This window comes from Cornus florida, unplaced genomic scaffold (assembly GCF_030987335.1).
Source record: "Cornus florida cultivar Cherokee Brave unplaced genomic scaffold, ASM3098733v1 CherokeeBrave_3.0.0_Hap2_Chr07, whole genome shotgun sequence".
Lineage (NCBI taxonomy): Eukaryota > Viridiplantae > Streptophyta > Magnoliopsida > Cornales > Cornaceae > Cornus > Cornus florida.
In genome coordinates, this window is record NW_026775577.1 from 10,663,263 (window position 1) to 10,683,848 (window position 20,586).

General features: G+C 41.9%; 1 protein-coding gene across 1 annotated transcript; it reads right to left on the reverse strand.

Annotated features, from left to right (window-relative positions):
• Nucleotides 1–6,145: 6,145 nt before the first annotated feature.
• On the reverse strand, nt 6,146–7,846 carry LOC132316244 (uncharacterized). The gene has a single exon (XM_059814753.1). It carries the CDS (start codon nt 7,844–7,846, stop codon nt 6,146–6,148), a length of 1,701 nt encoding a protein of 566 aa, XP_059670736.1.
• Between the last annotated feature and the right edge of the window lie 12,740 nt (nt 7,847–20,586).

The following is a 20,586-nucleotide window of genomic DNA, read 5'->3' on the forward strand; positions in this document are numbered from 1 at the left end:
AGCCCTCTGAAGGATTTTCATGATCCCATTGAGGTGCCCTTCAATGTTCAAGTCACTCCTGCTAAAACTTCATCCCAGGGAGATAGCACAGCGGTTCAGCCAGAATTTCCTCCTCCAGAAACTAGTCATCAGTCACTCTTAGTGACAGACATGGCCGAATCATCTAAGGTATTGACTATCTCATATCCCAAAACAAAAAAAAAAAAAAAAAAAAAAAATATTAAGATCTAATCTTTCCTCATTTTGTCAGGTTGTGTATGAGAAAACTCAAATTGTTCCTTTATTTCCTCCACAAAAAGCTCCTGCGTCATCTCTACTGGCCTTGAGCAATTTCTTTAAGGATGTGGTGGCTTCAGTGACCGAAGAGAAAGAAAGTGAATCTTCTGGAGCCACTCCAATCACTTCAGCCAATATCCCTATACAATCCTTAGAAGAGACCAAAAAATCTTTACTTGAGATCTTGAAAAGAGATGCTGCTGATCTTCCTAATTTTGAAAGTGAGCTCACAGCAGTGCTTTCTACACTCAGCCAGTACCCAGACTTTCCGGTTGATCTTCAAGCCACTATCGCTACCTTTAAAGGCCAACTACCAACTCTGACCGATGATATTTTCCAGGCCAATGAAGCAATCAACCAATTCAACAAGAGTAAAAACAGGAAGGATACCCTTACTAACCAATTGTTAATTCAAGCTTCCTCCTTTGAAAGAGTGAATACAGAGTTCATCGGCCTTGAAGAAAGAGAACATGTCCTTCAGAAAAAGATCGACCAGATCCATGCTCGTAAGGCCATCTTGTCTGCTGAAGCTGCCACATTGCAATTTGAAGCTCAAGACCTTGCTCACGAGCATGCAAATCTTCGTAGAGAATTACCTCAATTGGAAGAGTCAAAGAGGCAGGCCATGGTGGCCTTCAATCAGTCCTTAGTTATTTAGGCCGATTTCAAGGAAAAATTTGCAAGCATATGAATTTTTTTTTTATTTTTATTTTTTATTTTTTTTTTATTTTTTTATATTAGCTTCCTTTTGTGGCCATCTTAGTGTATGATCTTTAAATGATGTAATCTTTTACACTTCAATGAATAAATGGCCTCTTTTGTTACTCTAAACAAGTATCAACATTTTAGCAAGAAAAAAATTATTAAAATAGCCAAATCAGCCTAGAAAAATAGGCCGAATTTTATTACATAAAGGTACACATGGTCAGCCATAAGTACTGGCTAACACTAATTTTCCCTTTCAAAGATTGCCGGTACGTACCTCTTGAGGTACTTGCCATTAATGGGATAGTCATGTAATCGGCCACTGAAATACTTCAGTCTATATGCTCCTCCCCTTAAGACTTGATGGACTAAGTATGGCCCTTCCCATTTTTGGGACCACTTCCCATATTTCCTATCGACTTTACCCACTGGCAAAACAACTTTCCAAACCAAATCTTCTTCAGCAAAAGACTTAGGTTTTACCCTCTTGTTGTAGATCCTCATCACCTTCTTCTTGTGAGCTATGACATGATCCAAGGCATCCCTTCTAACTTCATCCAAATCTTCCAATTTTACCAACATTGCTTGAGTATAATCAGCTAGAGTTAGATTATTTTGAAAAGCAACTCTGGCTGATTTAACCTTCATCTCCATAGGCAGAACAGCATCATGACCATAAGTTAACATGTATGGTGTAACTCCTGTGCCTGTTCTTTTTGAGTTCCTATAGGCCCATAAAGCTTCAGACAAAGTCTCATGCCACCTTCTTGGCTTATCTTTGATCATTTTTTCAATGATCTCTATTAAAATTTTGTTTGAAGATTCGGCCTGGCCATTTGCTTGAGCATAGTATGGCGTAGAGGCTGACATATGAATATTCATGTTATGGCCGAATTGTAGTACATCAGTTGCCCTAAATACTGTTGCATTGTCTGAAACAAATGTTTCTGGAATCCCAAATCTGTGGATGATGTTTTGTTCCATGAAATTAATCACTGTTTGCTGATCAACCGCTTTGCAAGCCTTGGCCTCAACCCATTTAGTAAAATAATCTGTGGCAACAATCACCCAGTGATGGCCTTCGCTTGATGGTGGATTAATTTTACCAATAAGGTCAAGGCCCCAACCTCTGAATGGCCAAAGTTTGATTATTGGCTGTAATTCTTTTGCTAGTACATTTTGAATCGGCTCGTGTCTTTGACAAGCTTGACAACCTTTTGAGTAATCTATGCAATCTTTTCTCATTCTCGGCCAATAATATCCATACCTGCGAATCAGCCATCTCATTTTAATCCCAGCTTGGTGAGCCCCACAGCTGCCCTCATGTTCCTCGGCCATAACCTGAAGTGATTCCTCCTTGCTTATGCATTGTAGTAGGAGCCCATCTTCTAACCCTTTTCTGTATAGATCCCCATTTAGAAGCACAAAGTTGATCGCTTTTCTTTTAATACTTCTATCAGCCTTGATGTTTGGATTTCGAAGAAACATTATAAATGGTATCCTCCAGTCATCGTCGGCCAAATCTTCTACATCAATTGTCCAAGTATCAAACAACATAGTATTTCTCAATTCGGCCTATGGCAAAGATCTTCGTGTTATCTTTATCAACTGATCTTCTATTTCGGCTGGTACTCTTATTCCATAGGCTGCTTGGGCCATGCTGTTGGCCTCCTTATTCTGCCCTCTCGGCCAGAACTTAAGTTGAACATTATCAAATTGATTAATTAATGAAGTGGCCAGAGAATGAAACGGCCTTAATTGCCAACTTAAGCACTTAAAATCTTCAGAAATTTGACTAAGGACTAAGTTTGAATCTCCCAAAATCTTTACATCTCTAACAGCCATTTCAATTAAAATCTCCAGGCCGATTATAAGCGCTTCATATTCGGCCTGATTACTTAAACATTTAAAATCTAAAAAGAAAGAGAATGAAGCCTTTCTGCCAGCTGGCGAAATAATAACAATACCTGCTCTTGCTCCATCAGCCATGCTTGATCCATCAAACATCAAGATCCAAGGAGTTAAGAATATAGCTGATGACTCCAATTCATCATAAACCCATGAATCAATATCAGTTGAAGGATGATCGGCCAAAAAATCAGCCAGAACCCTTCCTTTTACTGATTTTTGTGGGACGTAGATAAAATTGAATTCCATCAAAGCCAAAGCCCACTTACCTATTCGGCCAGTGATCAATGGCCTTGATAGCATATACTTGATCACGTTAGTCTGATAAAGAATGTAAACATCAACAGGCCGCATGTATACTCTCAACTTCATGGCCGAATAGTACAAAGATAAACAAAGCTTCTCAATTGAGGAATATCTGCATTCTAGATCAGTTAGTACTCTACTCAGGTAGTAGACAGCCTGCTCCTTTCCATGTTCATTGTCTTGTGCGAGCATACTACCAATTGATTCTTCTGCGGCCGATAAATAAAGCTTTAACGGCCACTTCTTTCTTGGAGGCATTACAACCGGGGGGTTTGCCAAATACTCTTTTATTTTGTCAAAGGCCTTTTGATGGGATTCGTCCCAATGAAATTTCTCATGTGACTTTAATTTCACTAAAGTCGAAAAGACATGCACTCGGCCAGCATGGTTAGAAATAAATCTTCTAAGAAAACCTACCTGGCCGAGGAACCTTTGCACTTGTTTTTTGTTGGCTGGGGCCCTAACATTTATAATAGCTTTGACCTTGTTCTGATCAACTTCAATACCTCGTTTGTGTACCAAGAACCCCAAGAAATTCCCGGCTGAAACTCCAAATGCACACTTCAATGGGTTCATTTTCAATTTGTGAATCCTCATCCTTTCAAAGGCCCTTTTCAAGTGTTCCAAATGCTGTCTCTTGGCCGATGATTTCACAACTACATCATCTATATAAATTTCCATGAATCGGCCAATCATATCATGAAAGATAGAATTCATTGCCCTTTGATAAGTAGCCCCAACATTTTTTAGGCCAAATGGCATCACAATCCACTCAAAAGTACCAATTGACCCAGGACATCTAAAAGCCGTTTTATGAACATCTTCCTCGGCTAAATAGATTTGATTATAACCTGAATGGCTATCCATAAAAGACAATATTTCATGCTTAGCGGCCGAATCAATAAGTTGATCGGCCACAGGCATTGGATATTCATCTTTTGGAGTGGCATTATTTAAATTGCGAAAATCCACACAAACTCTAAGTTTGCCATTCTTCTTCATTACCGGAACAACATTAGACAGCCATTCAGCATACCTAACTGTTCGAATAAATCCTGCCTTAAGAAGTCTCTCAATTTCTTCTTTAATTTTGAGCATTACTTCCGAAGACATCCTTCTTGGTGGTTGTTTATATGGCTGAAAATCTTTCTTGATAGGTAATCTATGTTCTACCAATTTTCTAGACAGGCCAGGCATCTCTTCATAACTCCAAGCAAAGGAATCCTTATATTCATATAATAATTTAATCAAATCGGCCTGGAATTTAGGCTCAAGCAAAGCACTAACAAATAATGGCCGATTATTTTTTTTAGTACCAACATTTATTTCCAATAAAGGATTTTGCACCTCTGCTTTATTATCTTCCATCCTGGAAGGGGCTGACTCCAAATCTTCAAGTTGGATTGCATCCAGCTTTTCGAAACCTTCTTCAATTATATCGGCCGTGCTGGCCGATACCTCTTCATATAGCTGTTCTTCTCTGGCCAATCTCTTCTCAGCCAGATATGCTTTCAGTCTTATGCAAGCGGCCCTGAAAGCTTGCCGCTTCTTTTCTTCATTGGTTTTGTGATCCATCAGTAACATCTTCAATGTCCTTGATGGTCAACCTGAAAATATCAATTTTCGGCCGAGCTGCTTCTGACAATAATTCTTTAATATCAGCATTAATTAAATTCTTCTTCATTGTTGCAGCTGCTGGTCGTCCCATCCTGTTAATGCCAACAAATTTGATAGGTACAACAGTTTCATCATAAAGTGCAGCCTCAGCCAAATACACCCTAGCTATAAAGGGTTTGTTATCGGCCTCAACAATTTTTACCTCATTTCCATCCCAAAAAATCAACATTTGATGCAAGGTTGATGGGATGCACATGTTAGGATGAATCCAATCTCGGCCTAAAAGGAGATTATAGGCCGCAGTTGAATCAATGATAAAGAAAGCCATAAAGGATGTCTTACCACCAATAGTAATTTCCAAAGGTAGAATACCTTTGGTGTTACTAGATCCTCCATTAAAACCACTGATGGCCACGTCGGTTGGAACTACATCGTCCATGGTTTTACCCAATTTCTTCAAAGTAGTTGCTGGAATGACATTCACCACCGAACCATTGTCAACCAAAACCCTATTGATTGGCTGACCCTCAACCCATACTTTAACATACAACGGCCTCAACTGCTGTGTCATGGACAAAGGTGGTTTTTCGAAAATGATTTTATCGGCCTTAGATGGCTGATCCTGAGAGATCAATCCTATCCCGGCCGATGAACTTGTCGAATCGTTCTTAATTTCTGAAGATTCAGCCTTTTCCTCCTGCTTGGCTGACTCAACATCCCTGTTCATCGTTGGTTCTATCCTTGCTTCAAACACAGAAGGCAAAACAAATACCATGTTACAATTTACCTTATCCGGGAGAGAACCAAAACGAATTCTGTACTTGGCCGCATGCTTTGGATCCTGGTCGGGCTGATCATCTTTTTCTTCATAAAAACATGCCTTATTCTCAAAGGATATAGCGACCTCCATGTCTTCAGCCACCACTGGTTCATTTTTCCTTTCTAGTTGATCATGGTCGATCTTGTCTTCTTTCCTTTTGAGTTCTACATTTTTCCTTTGCATCCTCCTTTTTTGGGTACGTGTAGGAGGTTGCTTAGGAAACTTTGGGTGACTTACTCGAGTCCATCTGCCATGGTCAACCAAAGGAGGTCTAACCGTTCTTACACGGCTAGATTCTTCTCCTTTTTGAACCCATATTTCTGACTGAATTGTTGGTTTCCTTTTGAAACTAGGATAAAAATGTTGTTCTGGCAGGACTCTATCGGCCACCGATGACCGAATGATTCTCACTGCCCTCGGCCCATTTTCTCTAAATATTGATCGATTGATTTCTTCGTGATTCTGTCTAGGCTGATGGCCTAACCTTTCATGGACACTGCGCTTTCTGGTTGATTAGAAATAGCCCCTCTTGTCTGAGTCATTCCTTCGGCCTTTGCAATTTGGACAACAACCATGGTTGATGAGGGCAATTTGAGCTTCTCTTAACTGAATTTCCAAGTCCTTAACTTTCTGCTCATCATTACTGGCCGATGAACTACCAAGAACTTTTGGTAATCTTTCTAGTCTACCATTATCAGCGGCTTTTTCAGTTGCCAGGCTGATTACATTGGTACTGACAATATTAGGAAATGGATCGCCATCGACCCCCATTACATCTGGCTTCTTTTCAGAGAATTTCAATACACCTTCATCGATAGATTTCTGCAATACATTTCTAAATACATAACAATTGTTAGTAGTATGATTCCATGAATTATGAAATTTGCAGAACTCTCTTCCTTTTAAATCATTGGTCGATGGTATATTGTGTCCTTTTGGCAAAACGATTTGTTTGTCGGCTAACAAATGATCAAAAATTTGTTCTGTTTTGGCCAGATCAAACGTATAAACCTTACCAGTATCAGCCGTACCCTTCCTGGCCGATGAAGTCGATGGCTGAGTACCACTGGTGGATACATTTGGTTTTGTTAAAGCGTCACATACATAAGGCTTCTTTAGAATGACTTCGGCTAAATTAGCTTCAAAATCTTCCTCTTCAACCACATCAGTTGAATAAACTTCATAGTTGGGGTCCCTATAGTACGTACCTTTAGAGGAATTTTTTCCTTCTTTCTCCTCTTTGAGAACCAACTCATACCTGGTAGCTTTCTCGGCCAGGTCATACATGTCACGAAATGGAACTCCTTCAAACCTCTTCCGAAGTTCAAAATCAAGGCCGTTCAAAGCCAAACGAATGTACTCCTGTTCTGGAAGAGGTACACGACATCTTAATCTTGCTCTCCTGAATCTTGCAATGAATGTCTCGACCGATTCACTAGGCAATTGACTTAGCCTGGATAAATCGACCAGAGTAGGTTCTGTCTCCGTACGGTAGAACTGATTGTGGAATAATTCCTCCATCTGTGGCCAATTAAAAATAGAGTTAGGAGGTAGACGAATATACCATGAAAAAGCTGCCCCTGTCAAAGAGTTAGGAAAAAGTCTCAATTTCAACCACTGGCTAACACTGGCCTCTCCACATTGAACCGTGAATCGGCCAATGTGTTCCACGGTCGATTGATTCCCCTCTCCACTAAAGGTTACAAAGTCAGGGACTTTATATCCTCTAGGGAACTTAACTTGGTCTACCACTTCTGGATAAGGAGTTCTATAAATTGGTCGGCCGGCACCTCTAAGTTCCAGGCCATATTCTTCTGTGAGTAAATCAGCTAATTGTTTTCTATCTAACATGACTTGAGGTGGTTGATTTAATATCGGTGGTACCTGATTAAAAACTGGCGGCTGATTAGCCGCTGGTTGATAGCAATTCGGCCAATCATGTGGCTGATTAGCCATATTCTGCCCCCCGAGCCCTACCTGTGGCGGCACATGAGTATATAGTGGGTTCGGTGGCCTCCACCTGATCTGATTGCCCCTCGAGTTCAAAGGCATCTGAGGAGGGTTTGGTGGAATTACCTGTGGCTGCGAACCTACTACTGGTGGCTGATTAGATCTGCTAACGTAGGCTGAGGATAGCTTTCTGCCCAGGTGAGTAGCGTATGAACCGGCTAACTTGATGTTGCACCTGGTTGGAGTGTCACTACTGGCGGCCATGGCTGTGATGTTTCAGCGGCCCTCTCTGGCCGAGCAGCTTGTGATAGATTCGGCTGAGAAGCCGATTCCTGATTGTTGGAGCTGCTAGCTTGAGTCGGCTTGTTCAAAATAAAGGCTGAGAGTTGGGACATATTTTCATACAAGTCGTTGTAGCGTGCTCCCATCCTTCCTATTGCATCTACCAAGGAGCTAACCTGTGCTTGAAGTACGGCTAACTCATTAGTAGGACCTGCTGCAGAGTTCTCAGCCTGTACTGGCTGATCGCATTCCTCCAAATCTTCATCAGTAGCCACGGCCTAAGAATTTTTTGTGGGCCGCGGCATATTTGCCTCTTTTATAACACTCTAGTAGTGGTCCCACCGGGCGTGCCAAAACGTGTTCGCGCGGTTTTTGTTCCCTACGCCGGTCGATGGACTCTTCGCGGGCGTACCAGAGTATTTGTACAAAATACCTAAAATATGTAATTGAACACCAGCCTATCCCTTTTTCCGATAGCTGACTCTCAGGCGATTGTGTGGGAGAGAGACTAGTAAGAACTCCCAGCAAGGTTCTTTTATGCCTTGTTTGTAGCAAGGACTTTTTAGAGTGTCTAAAGAAATGCAACGGCTGATGAATGTTTGAATGGATGGAATGGCCGAGTGAAGACAGGCGGCAAGAACTTAATCGATCACCGGCCGAACGTGATGGCGAGAACTTAATCAATCGCCATCAGTCAAACACAATGGCAAGAATTTAATCGATCGCCACTGAAACGTGATAGCAAGAATTTAATCAATTGCCATCAGCCAAGTAATGACAAGAATTTAATCAATTGTCACTACGATTCAATGGCAAGAATTTAATCAATTACCATTGAATTGAAAGCCTAACTAAAATTGCGTAATTAAAATTGGCATAATTGAAATTGAAAGAAAGTAAATGGCTGAATCGAAATAGTTGACGAGGATCTAATCAATTGCCATTAAATTGAAATAAAGAAATTGATAGGAAAATGACGTAGAGTCAATTGAAAACATTTTTAGTTGAAATGCATGTTTTGTGGTGGTGCTGGACGAATTGGAAATGGAATACAATACTTCTATTTATAGAAGTTCTATCTCAACTTATTTTCCTAATTAATTGCTAGAAAATCTCTTTGCTCCTTGATTTTCTTCACTTTATTACTCAAACTAAACCACGTTCCAGTAGTCTTTTGCGTCTCTTCTCTTCTTGCTTCAATAGGAAAGTCCTTGCTGAAATCTCTCCTTGATCCAGTCAAATGCAAGTTGTCGAGAAATATGCTGAAAAATTGCTGGAGAGTTGCTAACTTTTAGCAACTCCTTTCCTTAAGTTAGGCTGAAACCTTCCCTTAAATGGCTGGAAGACCATTCATAACTTTTGCCCAAATTATCCCTCACGTGACGGCCTCTCCTTTGAATTCCTTATTCCTTTGCAACGAAATTCCTATTTCATAGGAATCTCATTCTAACTAAATCTCTTCTATCCAAACTGAAATAATATATTTGAATTAACTCAAATATTAATTACCAAATTTCAGCAACAACCTTATTGGATAAGGTGGCTAAATAACAAGATTTTCTCCTCTTGTTTCTCAATTGGCCGACTTTTCTTGAAACCATACTAAATAAGTGTCGGCCCATCGCTGGTCCACGTCACCACTGAGGTGGCTGCCAAGTTTTGGTGCCAACAGTTTGTTCTCAGGATCTGGTTTGTTGTGAAAAAAATTATGCTCGACCTTTGTAGTGCAGCATTTCCCAGGGAGAAAGATGAATATGATACTGTCTAAACATGGTAAAGTGGAGGGAAAGAGGGATGAGAGAGGCTTTAGGGATAATTAGATAAGGGGTTATTGTTTTTTCGTTTATGAAAAGTTGAAAATGATTGCAAGAAACCGCTATTGAAGCTTGAATAGCACCCTACCCCTCACCCATCCCACTTCCCATATAACTCAGCGTTAAGGTTATATAATGGCAATTGTTTGCATTATGTCTTGTTCAACAGAGGATTTAGATAGTGGTTATTTTTTACTTTTCATAATTTTATGACAATATTGTATTTGTGAACATTCCCAATGGTTTGTTGAAGCCTCATCTCATGCAGATGCTATACATTGGCTTCCAAATACTAATAATCCTAGAAAATTCCCGACTCATCTACAGCCTCTCTAACATAATCTTCAAACTCTATTTAGCTTTGTACGCCCCAGTTATTACTACACTCTACAAATTTCTACGTACTTCATCACATTATAAGTAGTCTTCTCAGCTGAAGATATAAAGAAACACATTTACAATATCGAGACACACATTGTTACGTCACTCATTAGCAATCTGTTATTCTCACCCTTGTAGCTTCCTATTAGAGTTTCTTAGTTACAAATGACACCTCCCTCTATTTATAAAGAAATCCCAGCTAATTGTTTAAACATTTCCTACACTCTAAAATATAATCCTAGAAAATTTTCAACTCATCTAAAATATTCTCTATCACTGGATAAATATCTCTAAACTCTCTAACATAGTCTTCAAACTACTCATCTAAAATATTCTCTACACTCTATAAATATGTACAACCTCTCTCGTTTTAAGTCCGAATTGGTCCGTTCTTGAGTCTAAATTGACCGCGTCGAAATGAGCTTTCCAATGGTACCAATTAGAGCTTCAGATTCCATTTGTAACTCAAGTTATTCATGTTTTAGTGAATACTCATCTAAAATATTCTCTACACTCTATAAATATCTACAACCTCTCTAACGAGCTATTAAAGAAAAATAATAAGAAACGGAAAAATAGGGGAAAAAACAAAACACTTCTTCAAAAGACTTCCTTTGACTTTTGAGTTAAAGGTATAGTCTCTAATAAAATTGTTCGATGTTCTGTAGTAACAAAAACAGACATATAAGGGGACCCTTCCCCATGCTCAACTTATTTTTAGTGTGATTTTTTTTTTTCTTTTAATGTTATTTGATATATCGTATAGCTAATAAATCTTTGCATGTGTCTGGTTCAATATGCAACCATTCTTTCTTTTCTTATATATTTTTAAAAAAATTGTTCTCTAATGGTGTAGTACACCCCTAAATATTTGAAGGCTTCTTAATTGCTACATTAACTCCATAGTTTAGGAAAGAAGCCAGCCTGTCAATAATCAGTATTTTCGTCCATTAAATATTTTTTTAAAATCTTGTTATGAAAGTGGATTGTTTTTTAATGAAATCATGCAGTGTTATCAAAGGTTCAAGGAGGCTAGGCACAAAGCGAGATGTATGTGTTTGCCTGCGCAGTCGCGCTCTTAACGATACTGATATCAATAGTGATCTCTTGAGCATAAGAAGGCTTTTTTTGTAGCATTTTTTTTTTTTTTTAATTGTTGGAGGCATCACGGCCTTACAATGGCCCATTTACCCAAAAACTTAAGCTGATGGGTAGTGCTGCATATCCATCCATTTATACCCTTTTTATTTTCAATTCGGATCAGACGTGAGACAAATACCTTTTATAACATTTTTTCCCATCCGAACTCGCAACGCCCTCATTGGGGTCAAACCACCTTGCCTACTTGGGTGGCTCATCCGGATGCCTTCCAGGCCGAATTAAGGATTGGGTCTAACTTTGATACCAATTGTAATTAGTGGGCGTTTGCTCATTTATCCAAAAGTTTGTTTTTGGATAATGCTACTGAAGATGTAAGAAATTCATTCTCCTTTCTCTCTCTAGAATTCTTACACTTCAATAGAAAACAAACTCCAAAAAAATCCCCCCCTTATCCACTCGTAATGGTCTATTTATAGACCATTACAAATACTCTAACCAACTTATTACATAGGGCTCCTACTCAAGGGTTTTCTTCCTTTTGGGCCTGACTTTCCAATGGACTTGGTCTTCTTCAATGGATCCTTCAAGCTCGGCCCATTTCGTGGTGCCTTTGTATGGGCCATACTTCAATTGTTTGACCCGATCCCATGCCAACGAGCTATAACTGGCCCATGCCACTTTTTGCATCCTCAACTGCCCCCATAATTACTCCCTATTGATTAGGGGGTAATTATTAGAGGTTGCTAATCATGACCTGACGGCTCGAGAAGGTCGCATGGGAGAATGGACGGTTAGATTTAGGGGTCGGCGCTTCGAGATTCAAAAAACTCCTCGCTTTCCTGACTCCTCGGCCCTCGGGCCCACCTTGTCTTTATAATCTCACTTTCTGTTGCTTGAATCTTCTCCGGCAATTTCTTACAAAAGCTCCTCTTTCCAGCGACCTTGCAGTACTCTTTGACGTTCTCACTCTCTGAGGTTAGTTTCATTTGCCTTTTTCTTTCGGAAGACCTCTTTCTCTTGCTTAAAATCTTCATTCATTCTCACCATGACTGTAGATCTAGATGTTCTTCGCATGAAACTTCACCTCCCTAACGATATACAAATTAGAAATTGCCTTACAGAGGTGAATATTAGAACCGGTGCTGGCCTTCTTCCTGGCGATGTTCTGTTTTCACACCTTCATCTTAACCTTCTTAGGTTCCCTTTGCATCTCTTCTTTTGCTACATTTTTAATAAACTGAAACTTTCCCCTTTGCAAGTAAACCCAAATTTCCTTAGGATTTTATTTGTTATGCTGCTTCTGATCCGTGACAGAGGTCTAGATCTGGACCTCGTAGATCTTCTCCTTTGTTACAAGGTTAGCAAAATCAGAACTGATGAACCGTTTTACCACTTTTACCCTATTGAGAAGAGGTCCACCTGCACAGACAAGATCAAATCCGAGAAGGGTTGGAGGAAAAATATAATTGGGGTTAGGGGAGCCTGGTTTTCTCTAGCTGCAGAGGATTTCCCTATCCCGAGCGCTTTTAGAGAGTGCTCTGTCTCTTCTTACAAAAAATACAAAACCCATAAGAGTGACTGTCCTTGCGAGATTTGCATTCCTCGTTTTTGTACTTTCTTGTGCCGTTCCTTAGGCATTCCTTGTGATGATTTGAGCTACGGTGTGTGCAGAGATAGGGATAACTACCTGAAGCAGTACGTTCTGACCAACATTCCCTCCTGCTCAAACCTCCTTACTTCAGACAACCTCCTTGCTCTCTCAGCCCTCGGCAAGACAATGAGTCAACTCCAGATCCCTTCCTTTGGCAGGAGGAAAACTGCCCCCAGGCCTGTTATCACCCCTGCAGTAACTTCTTCTCCAGCTTCAGTATCTTATTCTGCTACCATTTCTGATACCACTCATTCCACCGATCCGATTGTGACGGCTATTGACCCGATCTCCAACACAGCGACCGCTAGTCCGAACGTGACCCCCTCTGTCAGCAATCTTCCCAGCCCTACTACTGCTTCCGCGCGGGAAAAGGCAAGAGGAAAAAGGCATCAGCCCGATAGTGCCCTCAACCTCGATGATGTTCCTTTGTCACAGAGGGTTAGGCCTTCTGGGCCGAATGTGTCCGTGCTACCTCTAGCCAGGCCTCTTCTGACTAGGCCCCCTACCCCTTCTGGGCATGCCTCTGCATCAGGAACGACACCATGGAATCCTCGCTTCATTCAAATAGACGGATCGTCTGTAAAACCGAACGAGACCATGTTCAAGGATGGTCAGACCGCTATGGCATACTATAGGAGCATGTGGACTCCTAAGGACATTGAGGTTGTTAAGGGTCTGTCTCAGAAGGAAGTGTTCAGCCGATTTCCCTTATCTGCCATCGAGGTAACTTCTGCATCTTAGCCAATGAATCTTCATACAGTCTTTACACTTGATTTCTTCTAACCATCTGCTCGGCTTAACCAGTTGTCATGTATACCTCTACAGACCTTGTACGGGATGATGGCTATGCAAAAGCAGGTTGAGCTTGTGAACGCCAAGGTTCGCACGCTCTCTGACAACCTTAATGCAGTAAACAAGGAGAACGATGCTTTGGCTGCTCGGAAGACCGGGTTGATGGTTCAACTTTGTAAAGTTGAAAAGGAGAGAGAGTCCCTGAAGAAGGAGACAGATTCTCTTCAGGATGAGAGGAATGCATTGCAGCTCGAGAAGAGCGTCTGGCATACCGAGCGGGAATCCCTTAAGGCTGAAAAGGAATAATTGCTATGCCTTCTGAGTGATGAGCAATCCGCTCGGATGGCCTTTGAGAAAAGGGCTTTGGATGAGCGCAATGCTTTACTCGACACCATTAGTATGGTAAATGGTGGTATGTTAGCTCTGCACGCTCAGTTTTCCAGAGTTGGGGCCCTCAGATATACTCAAGGGTTCCGAGAGGGTTATGCCCATCGTGTTCCGGGTGAGGGTCAAACTAGTTCTACCCCTGATGAGGTTGACAGGGAGCTAGAAATTGACCCTCCGGGTACTTATGCCGATCCAGACTCCACCGCTGCTGAGGGCATATTTGATGAGTGCCAAGAGATTGCCTCTTCCCGGATAACTCCTACTCCTTCTGCTGCTCTGACTTTGGACGTTCTTCCTTTGTCCACCGTGACTCCATCTGTTACTGCTGCTAAAGCTAACCCTCAGCGGAATGATTCTTCCAACGCTATTGAGGATAGGACTCAGCAGAATGATTCTGTCATTCAGCTCGACTCTCCTCCCCGTGGGAATGGTAACACCAACAATAATGAGGAGACCGTTTAGCACCATCAAGAAGCTGACGAGGCAAACGCTTCTAATTAGAACTTTTTTGATGTATTGACTTTCCTTCTTTTGTATTTTTGCCATCTATATACCTCATCATTTTTGTAACTCTTTAAACTTCATTATTAATGAAATGGCCGACTTTTGATCAAACTCTTTCTGTTGATTTAATGATTTAATGCTATCTGATCTGGTTCTTCCCTGTATGTCAATGGTTGGCTTTCAGCTAGTGTGTCACAGCAAAAGTAGTTTTTTGTGCAAGTTTCTGGCGTTCGGCTCATGGTGCCAAATGCCACTTACTTTGCTGAGTGGTTGGCGCTCGGCTAGAATACCACTTTCCACTTTCATTTTATTTTTTGACAAGTTTTTGGCGTTCGGCTCATAGTGCCAGCTGTCACTTACTTTGCTGAGTGGTTGGCGCTTGGCTAGAATGCCACTTGCCACTTTCACTCTTTTATTTTTTTGATAAGTTTTTGGCGTTCGGCTCATAATGCCAGTTGCCACTTATTTTGCTGAGTAGTTGGCGCTCGGCTAGAATGCCATTTGCCACTTTCACTCTTTTATTTTTTTTTTGGGCAAGTTTTTGGCATTCGGCTCATAGTGCCAGTTGTCACTTACTTTGCTGAGTGGTTGGCGCTCGGCTAGAATGCCACTTGCCACTTTCACTCTTTTATTTTTTTTGCAAGTTTTTGGCGTTCGGCTCATAGTGTCAGCTGCCACTTACTTTGCTGAGTGGTTGGTGCTTGGCTAGAATGCCATTTGCCACTTTCACTCTTATATTTTTTTTTTGGCAAGTTTTTGGCGTTCGGCTCATAGTGCCAGCTGCCACTTATTTTGCTGAGTTTTAAACATTCAATTTTTTCATAAGAAGATATCTCTTTGTAGATTTCAAAATTTCATTCATTCGTGCATACACAATTTGAGAATGATCAATGATAAAATTGGAACTCGCTTTTCTATTGATAATACCTTTTCAGAGACGTAGCATTCCATGGCTTGTTGACCAACCCTCCGGCCATGGTTTCTAAAGTGTAGGCTCCCTTCCCTAAGACTTCTGCAACTTTATATGGGCGTTCCCAAGGTGCCACCATTTTCTTTACCATTCCTACCTTCTTCTTCAGAACCAGATCACCTTGTGCGAAGTCTCTACGCTTTACCTTTTTGTTATGGCTATTCATAAGTGTCTGTTGGTAGGATGCAAGCTTTACCACCGCTGCATCTCTTTTTTCCTCCAACAAATCAAGGTTAAACCTCAACATACTATCGTTATGCTCTCAGTTCTATGCTAAGCTTCGGACAGTCGGAACCATATGTTCGACCGGTATAACTGCCTCGGTACCATATGCCATGGCAAATGGGCTTTCTCCGGTCGGTCGCCTTGGGGTCGTTCTATAAGCCCACAAGACGTTTGGCAGTTCGTCTAACCACTTTCCTTTCTTATCTTCAAGCTTCTTCTTGATGCAAGCAAAGATTGTTCTATTCATGATTTCTGATTGTCCATTAGCCTGGGGATGATTTACTACCACCAACTTTTGATTAATTCCATATTCCTCCAACAACTCTCTTACTTGCTTGCTGTCAAGGTTAGTCCCATTATCCATGACGATTGACCTCGGAACGCAAAACCGGCAGATAATATTACTCCAAATGAACCGTCTCACATGAGTTTGAGTTACGCTCGGGTACGGCTCTGCTTACACCCACTTAGTAAAATAATCTATAGCCAGCATCACATACTTGTTCTGAGCTCTTGCAGTTGGCAGAGGACCAACCACATCCATCCCCCATTGTGCGAAGCCATGGTGTGGCCATTACGTGCAAGTCCTCAGGTGGTTGGTAGATCAGTGGTCCGAACCTTTGGCACCTATCACACCTTCTGGATAATTCTTCCGCATCTCGCGACATGTTCGGCCAGAAGTACCCTTGTGTCATTGCTTTCTGCGCTTAAGACCTTTCTCCTGAATGGTTTCCACATACAACTTCATGAATAGCTCGCAGTATATGTCGTGCCTCTGTGGGGGTGACGCACTTTAAGTACGGCCCGGAAAAAGATCTTCTATACAACTGGTTATGCACTATAGTGTACTTTGCAGCATTAGATTTGATTTTCCTAGCCTCATCTCTTTGTTCAGGCAGAGTACCATCCCGGATATAAGTTATGATCGGATCAATCCAACTTGGCTCATATGGAATAACATTCATTTGCCAAGGATCTGAGCTCGAAGGTTCTTCAAAAATGGATGACTGGTTTAATATTCCTACTGGAATCACCCTTGCCAATGTTTCTCTAGAACCCGAGGCACTACATACTAGCCGATCGGCATCCTCGTTATGCTCCCTCAGAATTTAAACGAATTCAATTTTTTCAAAGTTTTTGGCCTCCCGCATAATAGTAGAATAATATGCTTCCATCGTTTTATCTTTGGTTTTATACTCGCCATTCACCTGCTGAACAATTAACTCCAAGTCACTAAAAACAGTCAAATTTCTGACCTTCAGCTTCTTGGCAAGCTTAATTCCTGCCAGCAGTGCTTCATACTCTGCCTTATTGTTGGTAGCTCTGAATTCAAGCTGGAGCGCTTGACTTAAGGACGTACCTTCTGGCTTCTGCAGTTTGATCCCAATGCCTGCACCCATCTGGTTTGAGGATCCATCGACAAAGAGTTTCCATAAGCAACCACGAAGGTCTTCCTTCATGTCCTCTGAATCACATTCTAGTAAAAAATTTGCCACCGTTTGCCCTTTGACTGCCGTTCTGGGTTCGTATGTGATATCAAATGAGCTTAACTCTATGGCCCACTTCGTCATCCTTCCTGAGGGGTCTGGTTTGTGCAGGATTATTCTGATAGGGAAAATGGTTAGAACGATGATAGGATGGGATTCAAAATAATGCCTGAGCTTTCTTTTCGCATGCACTAGGGAGAGTATCACCCGCTCCGCTTTTGAATAACGTCTTTCGGCCTCAGTCAGTGTCTTGCTAACGTAGAACACTGGATATCGCTTCCCCTCTGCACAGCGAATCAAAACACCACTTGTTGCGATGTTGGATACTCCAAGATATAAAAATAGCTTTTCGCCTGGTTCTAGAGCTGACAGGATCGGAAGGTTCTGCATATACTCTTTCAGAGCAGTTAATGCTAGGCGCTATTCATCCCCCCAAACTTGCCTGCTATGGCTTCGTATTGTGTCAAAAAATAGTTTGCAGCGATCTGACAATTTAGAAATGAACCGGCTCAGTGCAGCGATCCGTCCCGTAAGTGTTTGTACTTCTTTGACTATCGTCGGCTCGGCATTCTTAGTCAGAGCTTCCGCTTGGGCAGGTCTTGCCTTTATGCCTCTATGATTAACCACGTGCCCCAGAAATTGGCCAGAACTTACACCGAATGAGCACTTGGTTTGATTGAGCTTCATTCCATATTGCCTCAACACATCAAATACGTCTCGTAGATGTTTCAGATGGTCAACTTTCTTCTTATTTTTTACCACCATGTCATCAATGTAAGCTTTCACGATCTTTTCTATTTGGCCCTTGAAAATTTTGCTAATAAGTCTTTGGTAAGTTGCTCCGGCGTTCTTCAGTCCGAATGGCATGACTTTGTAGCAATATGTCCCACGTTCGGTAACGAAAGAAGTTTTTTCTTCATCAGCAGGGTCCATGGGGATCTGATTATAACCTGAATAAGCATCTAAAAAGGTCAAACGTTCATATCCAGTAGTTGCATCCACCATTTGATCAATCTTTGGCAGCGGAAAGCTATCTTTCGGACAGGTTTTGTTTAAATTGGTGAAATCAATGCACACTCGCTATTTCCTATTCATCTTCTGCACAACAACAACATTTAACAACCAGTCAGGACAGTACATTTCTTTTACAAATCCCGCATCAAGCAGCCAGTCAACCTCCTCGGCAATGATCCAATTGCGCTCGGGAGCAAACCGTCACTGCTTCTGCTTTACAGGTTTTGCATTGGGATTAACGTTCAAGGAGTGACAAGATACAGAAGGATCGATCCCTGGCATGTCTAGGTGACTCTATGCAAATACATCTACGTTTTAAGACAAGAAATTAACTAACTCCTGTTTCTCCTCCTCAGCGAGTCGTTCCCCCACTCTGGTTGTTCGTTCCGGTCGGAACTGGTCGATCTGCACATCAACGAGGGGCTCTTCGGTCAAGTCCATTGGCTCCTCCTCCCCATTCTGCTTGGAGGGAGGCTCCTGTAATTGCTATCTCGGACTTGCTGAACAGATGGGAGCTTTCCCTTTTCCGGCATACTTCAGCATTACTGAATAACATTCTTTAGCTGCAACCTGGTCCTCATGAATGTCAATTACCTTAGTTTCGTCTGGCCCCAGGCACCTCATTACTTGATGCATAATGGAAGGAACACCATGAACTCTGTGGATCCACCCTCTGCCCATCAGAAGGTTGTAAGAGGGATGAATTTTGACAACCACAAAGGTTTCCATCAGAACCCTCTCGGCAGCATGTACCGCTACCTCCACCGTACCGATGGGCTCCACTCGTTTTCCATCAAACCCTAGTAGAGGATTCCCGGTGGATTTTAGCCGATCTTGCTTGATCTCGAGCCGATCAAATGTATCCCTTGGCATGACGTTCGCACTTCTTCCAGGATCAATCAGAACTCCGCGTACCAAACATTTGGCCACTGTCAAACTGACGACAACGGGTCCTCATGAGGGATCTGAACACGCAATAGATCTATTCCGTCAAACTTTATCTGTGTTGATACGCTTTATTGGTGCAGAGTGTTTACACTGCCTATCATTCTCTTCATCCGTGCCTGGCAAAGGCGTGTTCGAAGCAGTTCATCTGACTCCTTAGCAGGCTCAGGCCGACCGTGAATTGCATTGATTATTCCGACTGGTTGCGTGTTGTGAGAATTCGACTTCTGATTCCTCTTCACATGCTCCATTGGTCGATTCTGTTCCACCGCCGGGCCTTGAATATAACTTGCGAACTCCCTTCTGGCTATCAGCATCTTTACCTGTCTCCTTAGGTTCCTGCATTCGTTAGTCTGATAGCCAAAGTCAGAATGAAATACACAATGCTTAGACTGATCCCTCTGTTCAAGGGGTTGTCTAATTGGTAAAGGAGGTCGGAACTTATCTTTATTTTCTTGGTACAGTCTTGCTAAGGTAACTTTCAATGGAGTAACCAACTCTTCCTCTCTGGGCCTCTTCTCAGATTTCCACGAGGAACGCTGTGGCTGAACCTGCTTTTGTCTGATCTTTGCTTTGGTTTTTTCCTCCGTGGATATGACGGATGTCTTCCGAGCGTTTGCTGCCTCTTCTTCTTCCAAGCGCACAAATCCATCGGCTCTTTCATTAAGTTCATCCATAATCTTCGGCGTGTTCACTACCAAGCTTGTGTGGAATGGAGTGCCACGAGTCATGGTCAGTATAAACGTTTGAACCACCGTAAAAGGGTGACATTCAATCACCATGCTCTTGGTAAGGTTAAACCTAGTTAGGAAAGCTTGGAGACGCTCATCTTCATACTGCTTCATTGTGAATAGGCTCAAAATGTCCTTCGCTGGACGCTTATTTCCATAATATTGGCTTATGAACCGATTACACAAGCTTCGGAAACTATCCACTGAGCCCCTTGGCAGGTTCTTGAACTAATTGAGCACTGGTCTAGCTAGACTCGTAGGAAAGCACTTGCACATCAAAAAGTCATTCTCAGTGTTCAGAGCCATTTTCAACTGGATGTGATACACATGATCGATCGGATTGGTCGTTCCGTCGAACATAATGAAAACGGGCATGGAAAATTTCCTCGGACTCGGAGCATTCAGAATCTCATCGGTGAACAATGAATCAACCGTTCGAGCTGCTGAATGGAGCGCTTCATTTTCCTTCTGGAACCCCACGGTTGCTCTCTGGTCTACAGATCTCCTCTCTGAGCCGTGATAGTCGAACGTCGCCATGGAAGGCCGATAAGTCGGATCGAACAAACTCTCTGCGCCATGGAGGCATAGCTTTGTGATGATCAAACTCTATTGCTTTACCTCAGCTAAGCGTTTCTTGATGTGGATCAAAAGTCATGGTTTTGTTTCGCCTGATCTGCTCACGCCGTGGATCCACGCGAGTTGATCCTTCACGATCATCAA